The 24,102-nt window shown below is 45.2% G+C and overlaps 1 protein-coding gene across 3 annotated transcripts in view; it reads left to right on the top strand.

Annotated features, from left to right (window-relative positions):
* The first annotated feature begins 11,480 nt into the window (after nucleotides 1-11,480).
* Nucleotides 11,481-24,102, top strand: part of LOC131492158 (contactin-associated protein-like 3) — a 194,680-nt gene continuing 182,058 nt past the window's right edge. For 2 of the 3 annotated variants that reach the window (XM_058695862.1, XM_058695861.1), the window contains exon 1: nucleotides 11,518-11,712. In XM_058695862.1, the coding sequence (XP_058551845.1) occupies nucleotides 11,628-11,712 (85 nt within the window). In that variant the 5' untranslated portion in view covers nucleotides 11,518-11,627. Of the gene's footprint in view, nucleotides 11,713-24,102 lie in introns of all 3 variants that reach the window. The other variant, XM_058695863.1, reaches the window with a different exon arrangement.

Raw genomic sequence — 24,102 nt, 5'->3', positions numbered from 1 at the left:
CACCAGGCTCGTGTCGGTTCCCTGAGGAATAAAATCCCACTTTCCAAGTGAAGGCTTTTTCTCCCAGCTACTCACTGGCGCATCAACAGACTTTGTACGCACGCCTTTCCTTCTTACCACTTGGAGATTAATTCTACAATTCCCTGCTTCTTCCAGAACCACAGTGATTCTCACGAGAATGAAACAGTTGCTTCCTTAAGCCACTTTGAACCACATTGGGTAGGAAATGTCCTGCTGAAGATTGGGAGAGCTGGTGGGCGGGTGGATTGGATTTCCCCCGAATCTTCGGTAATATTCTCTGCTTCATTGTGCTGGGAGATTAAAGGTTGCCGCGAGGCTGTCTGAAGCTCTGAAACACAAATGTTGACATAGAGGACACTTTCTCAAAGCTCTGTTTATCTTTCTTAAAGTAACATGATGGTCTTATGTTTAATCCCGACGAGTAAAATAGTATCACTTGTTTAATATCCTACATATTTTCTGCTTTGTCACTGAGGGCACGCTTATGGAAAGAAGCCTTTCAGCAGAGATGACAATCACAAGTATTTACGATGACAAGTGTCATTTCGGGACTTTACCTGGGACAAAAGTGTGGTCAGCCTTTTCTGTAAACGGTCAGATGGTAAATATCTTAGGCTGTATGGGCCACACTGCATTTCTTACAGCTTCTGGACTCTGGTGACTGGGAGCGGCCTTAGACTGTACCCAGAGAGTGGATGTGGCTGTGTCTCAGTAAAACTTCATTGAAACCAGATTTGGTCCTCAGGCCGGAGTTCGCTGACCCTTGCCCTCGACAAAAACAGTGAAGCATCATGTTTAGTTTTGATTCCTTCCGTGCCCCCCCTTTTTATCACCCCATCTCTGTATTGCACCCTAATGGAGAGTTGCCAGATTTATATTTGTTCAGGATAGAGGTGTCCCCCAAACTACATGTTCTCTGACATTCGAATTCATCCGGGCCTGCTATATTTTATCTCGGCAAACCCCATTCCAGTGATCTTTTCTTTACATACGTTACCCTTTCTTGGGGCTTGATGTCCTGCCCCAGATCAAAGCGGAGGGATTGGATGAGGGAGCCTTTACAGCAACATTGCCTGCCTTACAGTCGCCTCTTGGCTACATGTTTGAAACAATAACGAGGAAAAGGAGACAAGGGTTTTGTCTTAGGCTAAATATTAGCAAGTCTGTAGCAAGCGAGAGAGATTTGCTGGGGCCAGAAGTTCATTTCCACTCCCTGAAAATCTGCCCTGCTCACAGGCACCTATCACTTCCACGTAAGGTGCATCCTGACGGAGTCTCAGGGAGGACGATGTTTCAAGAGGAGAGGTCACAAGGGACATCTACGGGATGCTTTCAGCGTTACGGGTGGCGACATCACGATGTGCTACATCATGAAAGAAAGATGAAAGAATCTACGTAGCACAGGTAGGTGCCTTTCCACACGGGCCCGGTACTGCCTGTTAGTCTTTATACCCCAATTCTTGTTGTTAACTCAGCATAAAAAAATTCAAGGAAAAACTCTCCTTGCCTCCTCTGCGTTTGCCCGATTAGTAAATAGTTTCACTGGGGATAACATTTAGAAGAGTGTGGTCGCACAAGGCAGTTTGCTGATTTCCCAAGATGAAGGAATTTCGTTAACTCCTCTTATAGGACATTGGGCTCGGTCTTCGAGTTCACATGACATTCCAGGCTGGCTCTGAACGGGACAAAACTGTTGTCCAGAAAATGTTGGCCAAGTTGTGCTCGGCTGTGAGAAGTCGGTTCTCATGTTCTCTGGCGTGTGAGAGAATGCTCTGTCTTTCTCCATAAACCCCAAGGGAAGGTAAATGAGTTGGGGTGGGGGGGTGGTTTCCTGACGCTGCAGGCAATGAAAGGCGCCTTCATACCTCTGTTGTTCAGCACCATTAACCTTCCCGGTAATTGGAACACACGAAAGGGGGAGGTGAGTGAGAGCAGAGCTCTGGTCTCTTTCCTGGCAGGTACAATTACTTAAGCCTCCCAGTAAAGGATCGGCTTTAGATTCCTACCTGGAGCCACCACTTTCAAATCACTCCCGACAAAATCAACCACAGCCACCACTTAAAAAAAAAAAAATCTAATGATATAATCATTTCTTTCTTCTGATCCTTGCCTGGGGATGAAAAGTGTACCCAACAATATAAGGTGGGCGTTTGTTACATAATTCATGTAACTGATCCAGTCCATCACGCAGAAAATGTAACAACAACAAAAGGAGGTCTTAAAGGCTGACCACGTGAGGCCCATTTAGGATTCAAAGTCATTTTAGACTGCCAGGCAAAAATAGGGTTTCATTTCCCACATAAGAAGCCACTCTCTGGAAATAAAGAGCGCAAATCCAAAACTTTAATTCAGAACGAGATGCAGAAAGACATCACAGTTTAATTACAACACAGATAAAATGAACCTAGTCTGGTCAACGAACATAAAGAGTTATCATGTGTTCCATCAATGACATAGCACTTTTTATCCACAGTCTAGAGCTGTGGGGGTGTGGGCTGGAGCGGGCGTTTTCCTAGGCCAGTTAGACTTGTGCATACAGGCATGCATTTCAGTGATAAGACAAGAATATTTAGAAAGGCACTTTAAAAAGTAGTTATCTTTGTAAAAGCTAAAATTTCCTATAATTAAAAGGCAAATCATCAAGCTGGATTCTCCGTAGTCTGGCCGTAAGCATCTTTGCCACAAGCTTTTTTTTTTTTTTTTTTTGCTGCAAACGCTTTTGCCACATTCCTAATTGGCCATAAGGCGATTTTGCCATAAAAGCTAAAAATCACGAAAAGATTTTTAAGGAGAGACATTCCTGAAAAAGGACACGATGAAGCATTGAAAGATCAATAACAAAATTGTAAAGGCTTTGTTGAGAAGGACAAAATATTTGAACGCATTTAAAGTGTGTGTAGGGTCATGGTAACACTGTTCAAATAACGGATTTTATTTTGTGGATTGTACTTAAACACTTGTCTTTAAAGACTTCATTCAGAGTATCCTATATGTACATATTTGCTCATCTTAAGTTGTTTCCTCGTTTGGCATCACGCTTTTTCTTTTCTTTTCTTTTCTTTTCTTTTCTTTTTTTTTTTTGCTAAAATTCCTTCCTTCTTTAAGAGAGGTGTCCGTTTCCAAATACTAGGATGCATATTTGTAACTGATTTTGGTAGCGTGTTGTGAAAGCGCCCTTGTGAAACGTTGTTTTCTTGGCATATTGTCGACATGTCCTTTGATAGACGTTCCAAAGTTCTCATGGAAATGTGGGTTCAAATCCGTGCCCCCGTATGGACCGTTATGAGGGCTAAGATTTATAGGCTGTAAAAATGAGAGTATCATGTCAATGGAGAAATGAAACCAAACTGTCAACAGTTATTTATTTTTTTTATCTCTTTAAATTTTTTTTATGGCAAAATTGCCTCACCGCTAAGTGGCACAGCAAAAATGCTCAGTGGTGAAAAATACTTGCAGCAAAGACATCTTGCTACAAAGATGCTTTAGAGAGAAGATACCAGACACAGTCAAGGCTCCCATCACGCACAGTATCGTCCGGGGGCATTGATATCAGAATGTGCTGTTACATATCAGATTCTAGTTGCTTTTAAATCTACTTGAATGATGCGGTCACGATCCAGCTGAATTACAAAAATGTTAAATGTTTCTATTATTTAAATCAAGATTAAACTGGGGAAAAAAAGGCAAGATGTCTCAAAGTTTCTGATACAATCGTAGTGGGGAGGAAATACAGACGAGGCGGAATTTGCTCTCCTGACCCCGAATTCTGAGTTGGGCCCCGAGATTTGCTTTGGGTAGTGGAACGCTGATACGTGAAGAGGTTTGGAACAGCCTTGCCTTTTTCCCCATTTCTTCTCTTGCTTCCCTGCCACCATTGTAAGGGGTGCCTGGGTTCGTTGGCCACATGGTGAGTCAGAACTGAGTCATTCCAGAGGGGGCCATTCTAGATCAGCCCAGATTGGCCAAGTGTCCCTACTCTCAGGGCCACCGTCCGCTCAGCACACCTGTCTTGGGGACACTTGCAAATTGCCTGCCACTAAAGGGGGGGGGGGTTGACGGCAAGAAATACCTGATGAAGCCGCTTATGGTTTTGAATCCTCGTTACACTTCTATTTGGGATCGCCGTGGTAAAGTAGATGTTAATGGCTTCAGTGTATTTCTAGAGTTCATTTCTAGTGTATTCTTTTCTAAAAATAGCTTTGAGATCAACTACCACCCAATTCTCTTCTTTCAAGTGTTCAATTCAGTGGTTTTTAATATATTCACAGAGTTGGACATTCAACTCCCACAATCCACTTTCGGGTACTCCCGTTACTCCAAAAAGAGTACTCTGAAAATAGCTACTCCCCTTAGATGTTATCCTTCTATCCCTTCCCAGCCCTCGGCAACAGCTCGTCTGCTTTCTGTCTCTATGGATTTGCCTTTTCTGGGGAAGTTCATATCTATGGACCCATGTAATATACAGTCCTCGAGGTTGACTTTCACTTATGTGTTCAAAGCCCCTCTATGTTGGAGTACGCACGAATCCTTTATTAGCATTTTTTCTCCAGTCAGCATTTTTGTAGCCACAATCAATCCAAATTAAGATCTGTAAATCTTCCTAAGCTTACAACTTTTGTATCTAACGAAGCTATATTTTCTTCCTTTTTTTTAGAATTGGGATACACTATGCATAACACAAAATTCACCATTTTAATCATAAAATTCAATGGCATTACATTCACAATGCACAATGCAACCCTCACCACTATACCTCCCAGAACTTTGTCAGTTTCCCCAGCTGAAGCTCTGTGTCCATTAAACATCATCTCCCCATCCTCCCTCCCCACAGCCTCTGGTGACCACTACTCTGTGTTCTGTCCCTGCCTTTGTCTCTTCCAGGTGCCCTATAGAAGCGGGATCATATCACGTTTTGCCTTTTCGGACCGGCTTCTTTCACTGAGCGTGATGCTTTCAAGGTTCACCAGGGTCAGAGTGTGTATGAGAATATCCTCCCTTTTAAAGGCTGAATAGTATTTAATTGTATGTCGCAGCCATATTTCATTTATCTGCTCACGTGTTGATGGACTTTCGGGTTGTTTCCACCTTTTGGCTACTGTGCATAATGCTGGTATAGACATTCGTGTACAAGTTTTTGCGTGGGCATGTTTTCTCTTGCATATGTCGCTGGGAGCCACGCTGCTCTGTATCATGGTAATTCCACGTTTAACCACCTGAAAAACCCCCGGATTTCATTCCAAAGAAGCTGCTCTAGTTTACATTCTTTCCAGCACTGTATAAGGGCTCCTGCTTCTGGACATCTTTACCAACATTTATGATCGTTTCTCTCTTTTTTTTTTTTTTTTTAATTATAGCCATCTTGTGGGTGTGATCTCTGCGTGGTGACTTTCAATATTCTCCAATTCTGCACAGTTCGGGACGTGCTTTATTGTCAAAGTAAGGGTCAGATACAGACTGACCACAAATGGTCCCCTTTCTTCACCAGTGATCAAATCAACATAAATGGCATTTACGAACATCATTTCGGGACTTTAAGCCCTTTATCCCCCCCCCCGTCCCCCCCACCGTCCTCCAAAAAAAAGATGGTGAAATTAATACAATGTCTTATCCGAGTATTAACCTAAAAGGAGAAAAGAATACAACAATTTTCATGCTGCTTTCTCTCTGAAGCATGAACCTTATGCTTATTGACTACGACAAATAAAACATGGTGCACATCGTCTCTGCGAACAGCTCAGTGCCTTCTGGTAGATTTTCACATGGAGACTAAAGCCAATTTTATTCTCGACCAAATTTAGAAAGTAAGTTTTGTACCTGGAATTGGATGCTCAGGGTGATATTATTACTTGTCCTACCCTGTAATAAAACTTCACACAGACCCCATTTTCTTTGCTTTTCTCTCTTTCTCTCTCTCCTCTTTTTTACATTCTTCTTAACTTGTTTGAGGTGGCCACGATTTAGAGATGAAGTATCTACTTCTGAAAAAGGGTTTCTTTAGCTTTTCACCACGAAGCCTACCAATTTCAACAGCTAAACTCGTACAAATTTTTAACTCCCTTTCAGTTTCTACTCAAACAGCATTTTGTTTTTGGGCAAAAAGCTCCAGATCTCTCAATCCAAATGCATTTATTTGTTTGTTTATGTATTTACCTATTTATTTACCTATTTATTTATTTTTGCTTCCTACATTGGAAGAGGTATCATTTAGATTCTGAATGTATAAAATTATATTTAGAAATCGTGCCTCTTCAAGTAGAGCTCTTAAGATTCTTATGTCCAGATCACGTGTTGATTTCAATGTTAAGTGAAAAAACCAAAAAACCACAACTTTTTCAGATACACTCCACCCCGCCTCTTTCCTCCTATCCCTAAAGAAGTGAGGAAAAAACCCAATTACCTTTCATGCCTCCCATAAAATTAGACGTCTGGTTCAAAAGGTACAAATGCATCTCATTTTATTTTTAAAGGAAAAGAGAAATGTCTGTGGAAACTCGTGTAATCGATCCCATGAGTGTATCCGCCCGCGTGTCGTGATTGAAGGAGATTCCAGTGTCTCCTGTCTCTCCTCAAGGGTGCGCCCTGACTGTTGCCATCAGTGGGTATGTACAAGGATTGGCACTGGAGCGTGGAGTGTTTGAACTGGGGGGACTGCTGGCCAGCTGACTCCGAGTTCCAATTTAATCTAATTTAATTATTTCTTGTAAAGTTTATTTATTTTGAGAGCGAGAGAGAGAGACAGTGCGAGCAGGGGAGGGGCAGAGAGAGAGAGAGAGAGAGAGAGAGAGGGAGAGAGAGAATCCCAAGCAGGCTCCACACCGTCAGCCCAGAACCGTGAGATCATGACCTGAGCCGAAACTAGGAGTCAGACACTCAACCAGCTGAGCCACCCAGGCCCCCTTCCAGTTTAACGTTAAGCTTCTCTGATTCTATCCAAGCCAGAATGTCAGGGAAAGGGTGTGTGATTACCTAGAAGCCATCATGTGGAATGTTCCCTAATGCCCTTTGGGAAATGCCGTGTAGTATTGTTTTTATATGTCAAGTTCTTTAACGGTGCCTTATTTTGGGTTGTCTTAGATACCGGTGCTGGTCGCAAAAAGTCCTACTGGGTTGAAACAGGCTGAATGTGTAAGAAATATGAGGTTGACTATTCTTGTAGCCGAGATTTATGTCATCAGATGCATAATCCTTTGGCTGTTAAAACCTCTGCTTTCCAAGGACTAATTATAGGGAACACAGCTCATCAGAGAGAACCTGAAAAGACGCTGTGCAGTGTGCCCTATATCACACATGTGACATTTATTCTCGCTGGAGTCTGTCTCTCGATAATTGTTCTTCAGGATTTGTTGCTCAGGGGCTTATGGGAAAAATTACTCCTAATAGAAATACTATTATATTTTATTCACAGTATTCTAACTTTCAGAGGATTTAATGACAAATCTGTTCCCATTATGAGAGTAAAGTTAAATGTATTTCTAGATTTAAATAAAACATGCAGAAATCAGAATTCATAGGGAAAAAATTGCTGAATGAAGAGGGGAATGAATGGAATCTCGTTCTAATCTGTGGCGAGCCTTGAGAAGGGTCTTCACTCCGGTCAGGAAAGTTGGTCCTTCCTCTGCTCCAGGATGCAGTAGACCCGGGTATGCAGGGAAGACAGAGGACGTTGGTCAGGAAATGCTATGGGCTCAGTTTCACTTAGAACAGGCACCCCGTCTGCAGTTTCCTACCTGAGTGTCCACGTACTCCTGGACATCAGCAGTGGATTCCTTCCTTGTCATTTGTTTGTGACTCCTGCTGATATCAATTTCTCTCTTGTGTTTTGTATAACCTCTGACTGCAAGCCACGTATCCGCGGGCGCAATTTGTGGGTTTGAATCTGGCAATCTAGAATGCCAGATTACGTCTCCACATTTTTTCCCTTGTCTTTCCTACTTAGCATAGCGAAGAGCTAGGGACATGGGTCAGGGATGGACCGAGTTAGCTTCCGGTGTTTGGTGGTGTTCCAGCAGGTGCCCTATCTCCCTGGAGCCCAGAGCTCCACGCCTGGAGCATCACGCCTGCCTGATCCAGTGCCCTCTCGACTGGCATGATGTTAAGAACTCGCCATTCACTTTCTCCTTGAATGCATGCACCAGTCCTCTGCGGAGGGACCATGAAAACCTTACCAGACAGACGAGGATGCTGAGGCTCCCAGGGGCCACTAATTCGCCTACTAAAGAGACGAACCGAGAAACCACTTGGGCCCCAGGCTAGCAGGTCTCTGCTTTGGGTACGACTGTGTGTGGTATGAACCCTCCTCACCTGATGTCCCCCTTGTCTTGGGAGGCCATACGATGGCCCCGTGCTGATGTCCAGTCCGGCATTCTGTTAAAAAGAAAACCACAAGCCCCAGATGGAGTCACTTAGGCTAGGCCAAGCCATCAAACTGGGGCTTAATATCTAACCTAATTAAATTTTCCACCTCCCTTTCAACCAGGACTTTTCTGGTCATCATTAATAAGGTAATAAGGTAATCTGTGCTATGGGCCCTCTCCAATCCCCAAAGGAAGATGAAGTAATCCGCCTAAAGGAAGATGACGTCACCCAAAATAATCCTTCTTTTTTTTCTTTTTCTTTTTCTGCTTATGACTTCCTCAGCCTTTCTCTAAAAACCTTTTCCTTCCTATAGCCCTTTGGAATTCCCCTCCACTTGCTAGATGGGATAGATGTGGCCCAGTTCTGGGATTGATCAAAAAAGTCAAAGAGGCTTTAAAATTTGCTCAGTTGAATTTTCGTTAACAGTCCAGTGCTGTGCACCTTCAGGGTGAAGACCACCCAGGGGCCTCACTCCCTGCGTTTGCTGGGTCTCCTCTGACTTGTAAAAACCCATCCTAAGGCCTGCTCAGGTGATTTACCATCACTGTCCTTTTGGGCTTTATTGGCATCAATTATTGAGGTGATTACTAATGTATTCTACATGGGTTTCCTGTGAATCCCTGAGTACAGTGTTCATAGGGTGACAACTTTTCTGTTACAGAGACACTGATTCTCTGTGAGAGGGTGTTTCCAGAGCTCCTGGCCTCCATTCCTGACCTGCTGAGTGACCCTGGACACTCCTCTTACACTCTCTGAGGTCCAGCTTATTTGTTAAATGGGCATAGTATTGACTTCAAAGGAATGTTGTGACCATTTATTTAGACACACACACACACACACACACACACACGGCTTGGTCTCTGGGTTGTTTAAAAAATACATTACAGGGGCGCCTGGGTGGCGCAGTCGGTTAAGCGTCCGACTTCAGCCAGGTCACGATCTCGCGGTCTGTGAGTTCGAGCCCCGCGTCAGGCTCTGGGCTGATGGCTCGGAGCCTGGAGCCTGTTTCCAATTCTGTGTGTCTCCCTCTCTCTCTGCCCCTTCCCCGTTCATGCTCTGTCTCTCTCTGTCCCAAAAATAAATAAAAAACATTGAAAAAAAATTAAAAAAAAAAAAAATAAATAAAAAATACATTACATCCTGAATGTAAATAGTTAATTTATATTTGCTTTACAAAATTAGAAATACGATGTTCTCGTCCCAGGACCCCAGGGGGCCCTGGAGAAGTGTCTGATGAATGAATGAAGGTCACTCCACTGCCTGTGGCTTTTGCAAGTTTCCGAATACAGCTGCTGAACAGGCTTTGCGGTCAGTGTTTCCCGCCACTGGCCACTGCCTTTCAGCTGGAGTGGGCCGGAGGTGTTCTGGATTCTCAGGGAGGGGCCCACGTGGGCTGCACAAGCCTGTAAAGTTGGGATCCGAAGCTCTATATTTGGGTCTAATTGTCAGCCCTTCCGGCTGTTAATTCTTCGACTTTGCCAAAGCTATTCGCATTTTCTACGTCTTGTTTTTGTCTGTTTCCCAGGCCGCAAAATAAGAATAATGAAGTCACCTATTCTGCTTGCTTCGTGGTCAGGCAGGTGGGGCTCTGCTAAAGGTTAAAGTTCCCTTTGTATTCTGATCACGTACAAGAACGCCTGGAGCCTGTTTTCCAATCTCAGCACATTTGCGGGGAGTCTGATCACAGTTGTAGGAGAGTATTGATCCCGGTGATGCCGGGCTCGCCACTCCTGGATTTACACCTTCTGATGGCCGTTGCAGGGAGTAACCGCTAATCTGGCAACGGGTTTTGAAGTCAGAGTCTGCAAATCCTTCTCTCTCCGTGGGCCATCTGGCTTCGGTCTTTATGCTTTGAAGCCCCCCCCCCCCCGACTTTTAGATGCTTTTCCTTTAATATTCTATCATTAAAAAAAACTATGCCCCATGGGCGCCTGGGTGGCTCAGTCGGTTAAGTATCCGAGTTTGGCTCAGGTCATGATCTCAACGGTTTGTGAGTTCAAGTCCCTCATCCGGGCTCTGACAGCTCGGAGCCTGGAGCCTGCTTCAGATTCTGTGTCTCCCTGTCTCTGCCCCTCCCCTGCTCTCTCTCCGTCTGTCTCAAAAATAAACAAAACATTTAAAAAATAAAAATAAAAATAAAAATAAAAAAATATGTCCCCTTTGGGGATTGTTATGAGACAATCTGAGTGCAAAGCAACACAGCTACAGTAGATACAAGTTATTTCAAAATAACTTCATTTTTCAACGAAATCTATTCCTTTCACCTCCTTGCTATCAGGTCACTTCTGCGATCGTGTTTGGAACAACATTCCTTCCATCAGGATGCCAGTTTATGGTTGTATCGACCTGCTGCTGGTCATAGCCCTCTGATTCCCAGGCAGGAATATACATAATTACAATGCTGACGCTCCAGCGGAAGTGGGGTGGGGGGTACACTTTTAAAATAGATACATTTTCCTGTTCTCCCCCTTACTGAGCTCTGACTGGCCATCCATCCCTGCCAAAGTTTAGAGGGTTCGACGCGACCATCTGATACACGAATATGGAATTCATTAGGGTGTTTTCACTGCGAATCATGAAATGCGTTCAGAAAACAAGAAATCTTCTTTCCAATAGTTGCAATGCGTGTGAATATTCTCTCCCAACCCGATTCGTTATTTCTCTCCTAAGTTCATCTTTTCTACTAAAAACAAAACAAAACAACAACAGCAAAAAGAAAAAACATAAAGAAAAGGCAGTTTTCCTGGCGTCAGGGCGAACGCACAGTGCCTGGCGGCGGCTGCAGCAGCATCACGCGGGTGGCGCTCGCCCCCTCGGACTGCGGGTCGCCGGGAAAGGGGACGCCCCGCAGGTGAAGGCGCTGGGAGTCGCGGACGCGCGGCGCCCCCCGCGGTCCCCCCCCCCCGCCCCGCCCCGCCCCGCCCCGCTCCTCCTCCTCCTCTTCCTCCTCCCTCCCCCCTCCCCCCGCCCCGCGCAGGTGGCAGGCCGGCCGCGCAGCGAGCGCACTTCCGCCCGCCGCCGCCAGGGGCGCCCGGGGCCGCGCGAGCCCGCAGCGCGGGCGCGGGGAGGGCGGGGGTGGGTGTGGCCGCAGGTGGGGCGCCCGCCCGGCGGCCGCGCGGGTGCGCAGAGCGCGGAAGCGGCGGCGGCGGCGGCGGCGGCGGCGGCGGCGGCGCGACCCCGGCCGGGAGCGAGCGGGCAGAGGCCCGCGCGGAGCGGCTGCCGGACGCCTCGGGTGCTGGGGCGGGGGGACCATGGACCGTGCGGCGGGCGCCGTCCTCGGGATGCTCCTTCTTTTGTCTGCTCGGCCGTGGAGCACGGCGGTGGCAGGGAGCCCTTGTGAGTACGGCACATCTTTTCCAACTTGCGTTGACAACTTAGAATTTGTGTTTTTATTAGTAACGAGTGTTTGCAGATGGCAGCGCTGGCGTGTTTGGGAAAAGGAGGCATTCCAAAAAAAAAAAAAAAAAAAAAAAAATCTCTCCAAGTACCAGCGCCAAGATAGGAAGGTTTCTGTTGCATTTTCCCTCCTGCCAAGTCTGAGATCCAGCAAAAGCCTGTGTTTGACTTTTTTTTTTTTTTTTTTTTTTTTTGCCGGCGAGCTGAATCTTCCCTGAGAAAGCTCAAGTTTTTAGTAAAACCTGCAGCGGGCATGAGAATACCGAGGCGCGGAGAGTCCGGCGGGAGAATAGCGTCAGAGGAGGGGAGGCCACAGGCCGGCGTGGTCATTTATCTCCTGGCGGTGTACATGCGTTGGGGAGGAAGCGTGTCAGCGCGAAGCGGCGGGTCCTGCATTAGCGCACACGTTTGCAGTGGGCGCTCTGCGGAATTCGGGGCGCCGCGGCGCCGCCCACCCTGCCTCGGAGGGTCCCCGGGATTCCGGGAAGTCGGACCCCTCGCGAGGTAAAGGGAGAGACAGCCTGCCTTCCAGGCTCCTGTCATCCGTGCACCTGCTTGTGTGCGGTGACGTGCGTGTTTCTGCTTTTGTAGGTTCCCTGAGGCTACGGTAGCCTCTGGGTCCCGGGCTAGCTGCCGCTGAGTCCCCTCGAAAGATGCTTGCTAGCCCGCCTCGCGGTATCTGACTCTGGAAATCAGGAGAAGTTTGAGGAGTGTTGTTCAGATTGACGTCTCCATCCAGGGCTTTTCTTGCCTTGATGGATTTTAAGAAACTCCTCGTCCTCCCCCTCCCCCCCCTTCCCTTCCTGTCCCATCCGCCTAAAGAAAATTAAAAAAAAAAAAAAAATCAGGTGTAGGGCTTCGGACAAGCTAGTAATACATTTCAAGAAAGTGCTAGCAGGCGTGTTAAGAAACCGACTTTGCTGCTGGGGATCCGGATTTAGCTCTTGGGGCCCCACCTCTGTCCTCACTGGGAAGCCGGCTAAAGTGGGAAGCGTTGCACGTAAAGTTACCTTCGCGCCCGTTCGTGCACGGATGCCGCGGGGCTGTGAAGGTTTTGCGGTGTCACGGTCTAGTATCAGCTTATTTAATGCCATGTCGTGTGTGAGTCACTCCTCAAAATGAGCCTTAATCTCCTTGAAGCAGATACTGCCCCGCGTTTCAGACACAATTTTAATTTAGCTTGGTGGGACAACTGCTCTGAATTAATTAAAACGGGGGCGCTTACATACAATCAAATCCTTAAATCCTTCGGCAGAGCACTTGTTATTGTGCTAAGAAATTCAAAATGACTAGTACTAAGTGATTTGCTGGTATTCGTGCATTGGAGAATAACTCAGTACATTGGAGAATAACTCAGCGTACTTACTCTGAGGTACCATTAAAAAGTCACTGGAGGTCACTCCCACTTCAAGGAAACGTGGCTTCGAAAATCCTTCCCAGGAGAGAAAGCAGAGGGCCGGCTTCTTAGTGGTGGTTGCAGCATATCGGGAAGATCAGTGGTATTTATTTTCACTTAGTATTTTATTCCCTGAAATCCACGTAGGTATCGTGTTCTTTCACACAGAACATCCTTCTTACAAGGCACCTGCTCTGGGGTGCTCTGTGACTGATTATCCATGCAGGTTCCCGTGTCTGAATTGGATGTGTCCTGAGCTCAGTCCCCCTGGGACTGAGTCTCTGGGTGACTCTTCAGATGTTGATGCTGGTTTTTTGCCTCTCAGCCTCCTGTACTTAGGTGACCTATTTGGGACTCTTATCAAAAGTTCCATAAATTAAAGAACCTATGTAAATCTGCATTGCTAAGGACATTTTATTTATTTATTTATTTATTTATTTATTTATATTTTTATTTTTATTTTTATTTTTATTTGTTCAATATATGAAATTTATTGTCAAATTGGTTTCCATACAACACCCAGTGCTCATCCCAAAAGGTGCCCTCCTCGATACCCATCACCCACCCTCCCTTCCCTCCCACCCCCCCATCAACCCTCAGTTTGTTCTCAGTTTTCAAGAGTCTCTTATGCTTTGGCTCTCTCCCGCTCTAACCTCTTTTTTTTTTTTTTTCCTTCCCCTCCTCCATGGGTTTCTGTTAAGTTTCTCAGGATCCACATAAGAGTGAAAACATATGGTATCTGTCTTTCTCTGTGCTAAGGACATTTTAGATAACTAAAGTTCAAGTCCTTGATGGGATCACCACAAAGATGACCCTCTTCAAGGGTCAAGTATATATTTAAATGACTTTGAAGATTCACAGGGGCCCACCCAGATGGCGTTTGATGATTTCCCAGTAATCCCCTTTGGCATCATGTGTAGCAGTAGACGGAAATGGTGAATGAATCTCATGCCTGAATTAGCTAATTTGCCGGATTCAGTTTTTCTTTAACTCCAGCATATTTGGGAAGTGTGTGTTCGATGTGTGTGCAAGCAGGGTACATCAAACGTGGATTTGTAATCTCTTATCACTAAATCAAGGCAGAGGGGTCTTTTTTTGTTTTGTTTTGTTTTGTTCTGTCCCATCATTTGAGAAATTCTAGAGAGGAGTTTGCCAGCAGTGTGGGATTTAAGCTACGAACAAGAAATGGCGAACATCAACATTGCTCAAGAAATTTTAAATCAGGAAATGACACACTGGAGGGAAGATGTTTCTAAATGGCCATGACCATGGGCTTGTTTTCTTGTTCTGTATTCTCCGTCTTTTTGAAGATAAAGCCAGTGGAATGAACTGCCTCCTCCAAAATATGGCCACGGACTTGATATTTAGAAAAAAAATGTGAACATCTGTCTAGTCTGCCTTTTAGAACCCTCCGTCCCGGGGCGCCTGGGTGGCGCAGTCGGTTAAGCGTCCGACTTCAGCCAGGTCACGATCTCGCGGTCCGTGAGTTCGAGCCCCGCGTCAGGCTCTGGGCTGATGGCTCGGAGCCTGGAGCCTGTTTCCGATTCTGTGTCTCCCTCTCTCTCTGCCCCTCCCCCGTTCATGCTCTGTCTCTCTCTGTCCCAAAAATAAATAAAAAAAGCGTTGAAAAAAAAAAAAAAAAAAAAAAAATTTAGAACCCTCCGTCCCAAGTCAAGACGAGAGCGTTCTAATGTGATCTGTCCTCTGAAATAACTCAAGAGGGAGGTTATAATACAGGTTTCCAAGTTAGAGCCCTGCTTTCTAGAAGTTGTTATGTAGGCTGTTGCCTCCTTTAATTCTTCCCAAGCGCCACAAATGGAAGAAGGCAATAGCTCTCTGTTTTAGAATTATTCTTGTAAATCCATGACTCCTTTATGAATTTCAAGACCTTTCTGGAGGCAGAAGAGATATGATCTGAATATGAAAATGTCAACATTTTGATTGTGTATTTAGTGTTGTAAGCCTGTTTTCCTGGATTGCACCTCAGTCTGAGGGGTAATGTTCACCCCCTGCCCCCTTAGGAACAACACAAGTCAAAGTTAATGTACAGCTGAATTATTTTCCCCGTGTAAGTAAGGTACAAGCTGTGGCTGATAGCTGATCCCCCCCCCCCGCCACCTCCACTGAATAAGGACAGATGCATATGTTAGAAACTTCATTCGTTGATGGTGATTATTTGTGATATAAATGATGACATTTTTACAGATCCCAGGATTCAGTTTAGTGAGTATGACTGACTTGTTCTTCCTTCGTTAAATCTCAGTACTTGTAATTTTCTCTAGAAGCTTCCTTGTGATTCCTTCCCCTGTCAAAAGCACCCTTCTCGTTTCAAGGAAAAAAAAAAAAAAAGATCTATTTCTGGCCCACTGCAGATGGGGTATACACTTTGAATTGCCCTTGTAGGGGTGATAATGTAAATTTGTTTTTCTGTATTGACACCTGTCCTCTTCCCCATTAAATCCTAGACCAGAGAGGTCTCTGACCATGAAAGGGGGTGTGGATCGAGCCCATTTTGTTTGCCAGCGTGGGAAACAAACCCGTGACCTTCACAACTACCTAGTGTTTGATCTAAGCGATAAACACGTTAACACCTCAATTTGAAGATTTGTACCAGAGTTGAACCCTTTCTTCGTTCGAGCCCAAGCTTCTTTATTAGCAGAAGCATTACTGTATCTTCTTTGATGAAAGTGCATTCATATAATCCTGTGATAGAAATTATCGTCCAATAGTATCCTTTTGTAATATGAATAACACACATAGTTTGATGTAATAGTGAGACCATTGAAGTATATGAATTATCCTAACTTGGTGACATGATTAACCTTAATAATTTGGTATAAAAATATATGCATGCAGACTGGGTGACTGGACATAATGCTACAGTTGCTAAGAAGTATGAAATCACGAGCACTTATTTAAGCAAAGTATTTGTCATATATCTCTTCTCGAGGGTTTTGTTTTTCAGAAATAGTGGACGCAGATTCTTTGTAATTATTTGCTAAGTGTCATCAAAATTCTTTATTGCTAACTGAGCCTACTCAATCTTCCAGTAATGTCATGAGTGCTAAGAGGCTCAAGGTAGTCGACAAAGAAATTTCGCCTTGGCTATTACGGACTAAAATCCTTCCAGTATTTTAATAGGCTCAGGCTTTTCTTTGCCTTAATAGCATGCTCAGTGCTTGTCTAGAGTGAGTCCAGTCTTCCAAGTTAATCAGCCTAGGGTGTCAGAGGGTGTGCCCGTGGAGCAGGTGAATGGGGAACCCATTCTCGATGCAATGAAACGTGTTGGGGAAAATCAGCACAGAATATGGGGATGTGTGTTTTAGTGAGAACTGGAGCTGAGAGTTTTTTGGAAAGAGCCTTCCACAAACTAGTAAATAGATCCTTAGTTATAGTATTTGAATACACTTCCCAGAAATACTGAGGTGAAGGTGCTTTTCAGAAGCAGAGGGAAAACAAAAACATCTTCTCTCCAGAAAACTTGCAAAGTCCATGGTGACTGTCAGCACAAAGTGACAGGCAAGAACAGAGCTGGGTGTTTTGGGGGTTGACACTTACACGATTTTGGAAGATTCTCTAACAAAAATAAACGAAATAACCCTGAGGACATATCATCGGTGACCCTCCCAAGCCTGGAAGGGTGTTTTGGGGAGAGGACTGGAGGTCATGAGAATCCACTTTTTTGAGTTGATTTCGGAAAAAAACCCAGCGCATTCAAAACTACTTCATAAGGGGCATATTCACTGACAAAAACGTCTCAACTGAACAGATTTCAAGTTGAAATTTTCTCCTTAAGTCAAAATTAGACTTTGAATGTAAAAGTATAGAATAGCTCCAACAATTTGGAAGTAATAGACCCAAGGTTCTTCCCCCCACTTCCTTTTAGAGCCTTTAAAAGGCTTGGCTTCCACATACAGAATTCTTCAGAGTAGCTTCTGCAGGGTCCCCTTTGCACCCGCCTGTCACCTGTGACCTGCTGTGTTGCGGATTGCTTTGGGCGTCACTTGCTTTGTGTTGAATAACTTTTAAAAACGAAATTATTAATGTCGGCCTTTTTGTGAAAGGCATTAGACTAAATGTAAAACGTTCTTTCAAAGTAGACATCCTTGTGATTCCTAGTTTGAATTTTATGGCATATGATTACACGCTTTAAAAATGTCTTGGGGCGCCTGGGTGGCTCCGTGGGTTAAGCGTCTGACTTCGGCTCAGGTCATGATCTCTCGGTTTGTGGGTTCGAGCCCCGCATCGGGCTCTGTGCTGACAGCTCGGAGCCTGGAGCCTGCTTCGGATTGTGTCTCCCTCTCTGTCTGCCCCTCCCTCCCCCTCTCTAAAATAAATAAGCATTAAAAAATTTAAAAAATGAAAACAAGTCTTTGATCACACGTTAAGAAAAATTATACACAGCCTGTAAATACTGCGAAAAGAGTGTGACACCATGACCTTTTTACTGTTACGCAGAGCATTGTTTAATGCCCACATGATAGTTTAATTATTCAGAAGAACGCACCCATGCCTGACTTGGTCATTTACTATTTGACCAGAGCTTGGACACTAAGATGTTACAAGTTAAATTGATTTTTTTTTTTTTTAGGTTCGAAGGGTAACTACAAAGATTTTATTGCACGCTAGCGCAGTCGTAGGACAAAAAAATGGTGTAATGTATCTTCTGTGGGTTGTGGCTTTTATCACTCGGTGGCACTCTGATAAGATGCTCGCGGAGGGTGTGTTACCTCTAACTCAGAGAGAGAAACACGAGAAGAGTTTGCTTTTTTAACCGGCAAACATAATATTTTTGAACGCATCCTTTCAGGGGATGTGGTAAATAGTGCGCCACATACTCAAATTCATGTCTTCCTGAGTTTTATTGAGATGTGGCTTTCCGATACTCCCCCACTGGGGGTCCCATCAGCGAATCCGCGTGGTGGTTGTCCACGGAGGAGGGATTCCCATGCCCAGTGTTCACGGGGCCACCGCTGGGGGTTGGGGTGGTGTGTGGCCGGACAACCTTGCTGGAATCTGTAGTGGTCCTGTAACCTCGGGCGCTGTGGCTGAGATCTAATGTCCCACGTGCCCCCGTCATTCCCATCCATTGCTCGGGGTGTTCAGGACCCAGCCGAAGATTTCTCGGAGCTTGCGAGCAAGCGGGGAAATTACAAGCTTGCATGACAGCAGGAGTGACCGGTTGCCCTGCGACATTAACTGAGGCGCTGCCTTCAGGACTCATGGTTCTAATTAGTGTGTGTGTGTGTGTGTGTGTGTGTGTGTGTGTGTGTGTTTAAAAATTTTAACATCTATAAATCCCCAGGCAACCAGAGAGCTTGATAAAGTTAAGCTAAGCACACTGTTTCTGGGAGTGGGGAACCGACGGCAGGGGTGGTGGGGTGACCGCTGTGTGTGTGTGTGTGTGTGTGTGTGTCCCGAGGATGTGGACGGGCAGAGAGCTGCTGGAGGGATTAGGAACCCCTGTCAATCGTTGTAAGCGAGGCACGTGGTGGATTAGTTGGCAATCCAGGTATGGATTGAGTATCCAGGTATGGATTGAAAGGATGGAGTCCTTTCTTACCAGCTACTGTGTAAAATGGATATTCTCCAGTTTGGATTTCTGAGCGTGTTAGCAATTAAGAAATACGACATCCGCCCTGTCCCCGTTGATCTCACGGGTGCTGGGTCCCCTGGAGCTGGTACGCAGCCGTCCCCATCTCGCAGCCCCTACCCCGTCCTGGTCCCTGGGAAGAGCTCACCAAGGACGTGCTGGTAGGGTTTGGATTTAAAGGCCAGTAGATACACGAATTTCTAGCATTTTAGCATTAGAAAATAATGCAATAATTTGATTCAGATCAAAGAAAGTCATTTTCATCAAAACCACTATTATGGAAGAAAATATATATATTTTCTAAATGTTTATTTTTGAGAGAGAGAGACAGAGCACAAGTGGGGGAGGGGGAGAGAGAGAGGGAGACACAGAATCTGAAACAGGCTCCAGGCTCTGAGCTGTCAGCACAGAGCCCGACGTGGGGCTCGAACCCACGAACCATGAGATCATGACCTGAGCTGGAGTCGGACGCTCAACTGACTGCACCACCCAGGCGCCCCTGAAGAAAATATTTAAAGAACTGTGATTGATTTTAATGTCTCAGATTTGGCAGATTTAAGAAAAATAATACATGTCTGTAGACATCTGTTCAAATGTTTTGAGATTATCAAGATTAAGGATTTATTGTGTAGCTTTACATTTGCCATGTTTTTGATGTCTAAAACTTGAGAATGATGGAGGCGCCTGGGTGGCTCAGTCGTTTAAGCATCCGACTTAGGCTTAGGTCGTGATCTCATGGTTTGTGAGTTCGAGCCCCATGTGGGACTCTGCTGACGGCTCAGAGCCTGGAGCCTGCTTTGGATTCTATATCTCTCTCTCTCTGCACCTCCCATGCTCATGCTCTTCCTGTCTTTCTCAAAAATAAATAAACATTAAAAAGATAAAAAAAATAAAACTTGAGAATAAGAGCATTGCGACATTAACGGTATTACAACATGAAGAGAAAAAATAAATAGCTATGTACTGTCATCAGGCAAGCTAGCCAGTCTGTGATGTGATTCTTAGACTTCTTGTTGAGTTGATTCCCCGTGAGCCTTGACATTCTCAAGCACATCCTTTTCTATGATGTGGAATGTGTAGGCAGTGCTAAGAGTTAAAAAAAAAAATTGGAGGGCTCAAGGAGGGTAGGTTGGTAGAGTTTAAGGTGTATTTCAGGGAGTTTAGGGGAGCAAACACCAAAATTAGGCTTTCTTAAAGAATCACGAACATTTCTGAAAATAAATTTTGCAGACATAGAACCCAGGAGAGTCGACAGATACCAAAGTCTGTTCCCTGTTAGGGAAAGGCAGATGATCCCTTCTGAATTACAGTGCAAGGCTAAGAAAGCACGATGTTGGTTTTCTGGATCATAAGAATAAAATTTTGATCGTAAGAGTTTATTATTCTTTGTCATGATGAGCTACTGATCTGCTTTAGTAAACCTGAAAACCTGGTCTTTGACAAATTTACATCACTGCTGATGATCGATTTTACTCGTTCTCCTTGTAAGCGATGAGACTCATTTGTTGGAGGACAGGTTGCACGTTTGCCTGGAAAAAAGATCCTTTGCCTCGTGAATATTGTTGCAAAGTGAGGCAGGAGGGAGTGGGAGGGCTAGTGTTTGCTTTAACATGAAAAAGACACCGATGTCGTTAATCGTGGCCCTGTTCTCCAGGATGAGGCTGGGCAGCCCCCCCCCCCGGGTCCCCCACACCCCCCACTCCTGGAGCCTCTAGGAGCACCTTCCTCCTCCATTGTCATGGACAGAGGAAGACTGGGCTGTGAGGCCAAATGTCTCCCTGTGTTGACTTGGGTGGACTGGGCTGTCCCAAGAGGTGTCCCTCTGCCTTCGCTGCTGCCCATGGGATCAGCACTGAGTGGGAGGGTGGCAGTGAGGAGGAGAAGGTTGCGTGTGCCCAGGAACACTTTTTAGGAGTCAGTGGTTGTTGGATTTTGTACGTCGACTAGTAAGAAATGGGGCGGGGGGTGTCAGGATTAGGTATTGGCAAGCATCGTTCAGTTACAAGTGAACAGAAGACAAAATCCAATGGACTTAAACCAAAATGGGAATAGTCGGTGCACATCATTTCATTTCAGGCAAGTTGGAGACACTTGGTGACACTGTGCCACGAGGGCTGGCCTCTCTTCCTCTTTCGGCTCCGGCTTCCCACGTTGGCTGGAGGCTCAGGCAGCATTCTGTTTGGCAGCTCCATGGCCAAGGTTGAGCTGTCTGGGCAGCGCTGTTAGAGGGAATGCCTTCCCCTATTTGGACTGTGGCCTTTATCTCTCTGAAGCAGTGAGCACTTATTTATTTGTTCGTTCCCTTGTTCCAAACTCCAAGCAAGCAGGGACTGCTTGAGGGAACAGGGGTAGTTCGGAGACAGGGGGCTGCAGGGTAAGTAAAAAGGTGAATGATTCTCTTTCCCAAAATGCCAGCAAAATCCCCAGACCTGACTTGCGTTGTCTCTTCTGGGTTGGGTAACCGTTCTTCCCCGGGGACTGTGACAGGAGGGGGTGGCCTTCTGACTGACCAGGGGTGGGGCCAAGAAGTGACCGGGACTTGGTCCTTGACCGGGTGCTTTGCCTGCATCTCTTGATGAGAAAGTGAAATGCACCATCCATTTAGGTAATTAGTTTAACATCTATTATGAAAGCATTGGCTTTGGGGCTCTTATCTGCTTCATACAACAGATGGCTGGTTACGTGTATGCCTCCTTCATTAGATTTTAAACTTCCTGAGAACAGAATCACATTTCTTTGTCCCTACAGTTCTGCTGATGGTGCTCTGTAAGTATTTACCAAAAAAAGAGAGAAGAAATTAGTATATTGAAAATACGCTAGTTTGAAAGTATATGGTGAAATCATGGAGAATCCTCCTGTGTATTTTATAATCATTTTGCAGGTAGCCTAATAAAAAATTAATTTTCACGTGAGTATCCCCAAGCTCACCATTTGTCCGTGGAAAGATCCACTGGCTGATTTTCAATGTTTCATTTTCTTTCGGTAGCAAAACGCATGACAATTTCTGCCCCGAGGCTTTGATGAGAGGCATGGTGCGTGTTATAAAAACCGCTGGGATTGAGGAGGGCACCTGTTGGATGAGCACTGGGTGTTGTATGGAAACCAATCGGACAATACATTTCATATTAAAAAAAAAACAAAATGCTGGGAGCCCCGAGGGAGCACTGAACAGGCCAGGTGTCAGGGGCGCTACCCAGGACCGGTGAGCAGGAAAGAGGAGGCCTCTGGGCAGGGGCCCTTAGACAAGATGTCTGTTTCTAGGGAGATCCTAGATCAAGTCTGAGCCGGGCTCCGTAGTCGGGGTCTGAAATAGGTGTTTCAGCAAAGTGTACCTGGAGTTCTCCAGAAGCCTGGTTTATCAACTAGGTAAGCGAAGCGGCATTTAATCCCGGTGGGAAAGGCTGGTGGTGCATCGGGGCAGACAGATGGCCGTTGCACCTCAGTGTGGGTGTCCAGTTCTCTCCTTGGCAGCCGGGAGGCTGAATTCATTTGAGTCACAGCTGTCTCTGGCGTGGTGGCCACGGACTCTGTGTCCAGTAACCTGTCGCGCCGAGAGGAAGCTCCCCGTGTGCCTTCAGACTTGATACTCCCGCCTGGTCTGGGCTGGGGGGATTTCTGAGTCTATTCTTGGATGGTCCTCACTGCCAACAAAACCTGCTGTTATCGGCCATTCTTATGACTGGCTAGCTCAAGGGCATGACGACATGTAATTATCATCTCTACTTTCAAACAAACATCGTTTCTAATTTCATCTTCAGAATTACGGAGCAGGGCACCGCGGAGGTGTATAAACGAAGATGATTCCAGCAGGCTTCTTTCAAGTAGCATAAAACGATAAAATTCAACAAATGCTTTAAAGTCATGGGCCACGCTTTCAGACAGGTGAGAGGGAGAGGTCATTTGAAGTATAGCTAACACACAGCGTTAAAGTAGTTTCGGGCACACGGCGTGGTCATTGGATAACTCCGTACTTTGCGCCAGGCTCGCTCGAAGCAGGGCGCCTGTCTGTCACTGTATAACACTGTCACAAGACCACTGACCACCCCTCAGGCTGTACCTTTCAGCTCATGACTAATTCATTTCATCCCTGGAAGCCTACACCATCCACTTCCCCTTCATTCATTTTGTCCTCCCCGCTGGCAACCACCGATTTGTTCTTTGCATTTATGGGTCTCTTTCTACTTTTTTTGTTGTTGTTCTTTTTTTTTTTTTTATATTCCACATGTAAACGAAATCATATGGCATTTGTCTTTTTTTGTCTGACTTATTTCACTTGGCATAATGCCTCCTAGGTGCGTCCGCGTTGTCACAAATGGCAAGATCTCATTCTTTTTTTAAAAAATTTTTTAATGTTTATTTTTGAGAGAGAGAGAGAGAGAGAGAGAGGAAGGAAGGGCTAGAGAGAGAGGAAGACACAGAATCTGAACCAGGCTCCAGTCTCTGAGCTGTCAGCACAGAGCCCGACGCGGGGCTCAAACCCATGAACTGCGAGATCGTGACCTGAGCCGAAGTTGGACTCTCAACTGACTGAGCCACCCAGGCGCCCCAACATCTCATTCATTTTTATGGTTGAGTAATATTCCTTTGTATATGTACGTTATGCACACACAGGCATACCACATCTCCTTTATACATTTATTTATCTATTGATGGACACTAGGGTTGCTTCCATATCTTGGCTATTGTAAATAATGCTGCTATATACATGGGGGGGTACATATATTGTTTTGAGTTAGTATTTTATTTTTCTTCGAGTAAATACCCAGTGATGGAATTACTGGATCGTATGGTATTTCTGTTTTTAATTTTTCTTTGAGGAACCTCCATACTGCTTCCGCAGTGGATGCACCAATTTACGTTCCCACCAGCAGTGCACGAGGGTTCCTCTTTCTCCACAGCCTCACCAACGCTTGTTTATTTCTTGTCTTTTTGGGTTTGGCCATTCCGACAGGTGTAAGGTTTTGGTGTGCATTTTTCCAAATAAGAGTGATGTTGAGCATCTCGTTTCGTGGGTCCGTGGCCATCTGGATGTCTTCTTTGGAGAAATGTCAGTTCATGTCCTGTGCCCATTTTGCATCAGATTACTTATTTATGTATTTATTTATTTGGTGTTGAGTTGCATAAATTCTTTATGTGTTTTGGATATCGAGCCCTTACCAGGTATTTGCAAATATTCTCTTTCATTCAGAACGTTGCCTTTTCATTTTGTTGATGGTTTCCTTTGTTGTGCAAAGGCTTTTTGTTTTAGGGTAACAAATTTTATGCTTTTATTTCCCTTGACTCAGAAGACGTATCTAGAAAAATGTTTCTGTGGTGCCTGGGTGGCTCAGTCGGTTAAGCA

The sequence above is a fragment of the Neofelis nebulosa genome, chromosome 12 (genome assembly GCF_028018385.1).
Source record: "Neofelis nebulosa isolate mNeoNeb1 chromosome 12, mNeoNeb1.pri, whole genome shotgun sequence".
Taxonomy (NCBI): domain Eukaryota; kingdom Metazoa; phylum Chordata; class Mammalia; order Carnivora; family Felidae; genus Neofelis; species Neofelis nebulosa.
Note: the sequence above shows the minus strand (reverse complement) of the source record. Positions and strands in the feature narration are given on the sequence as shown.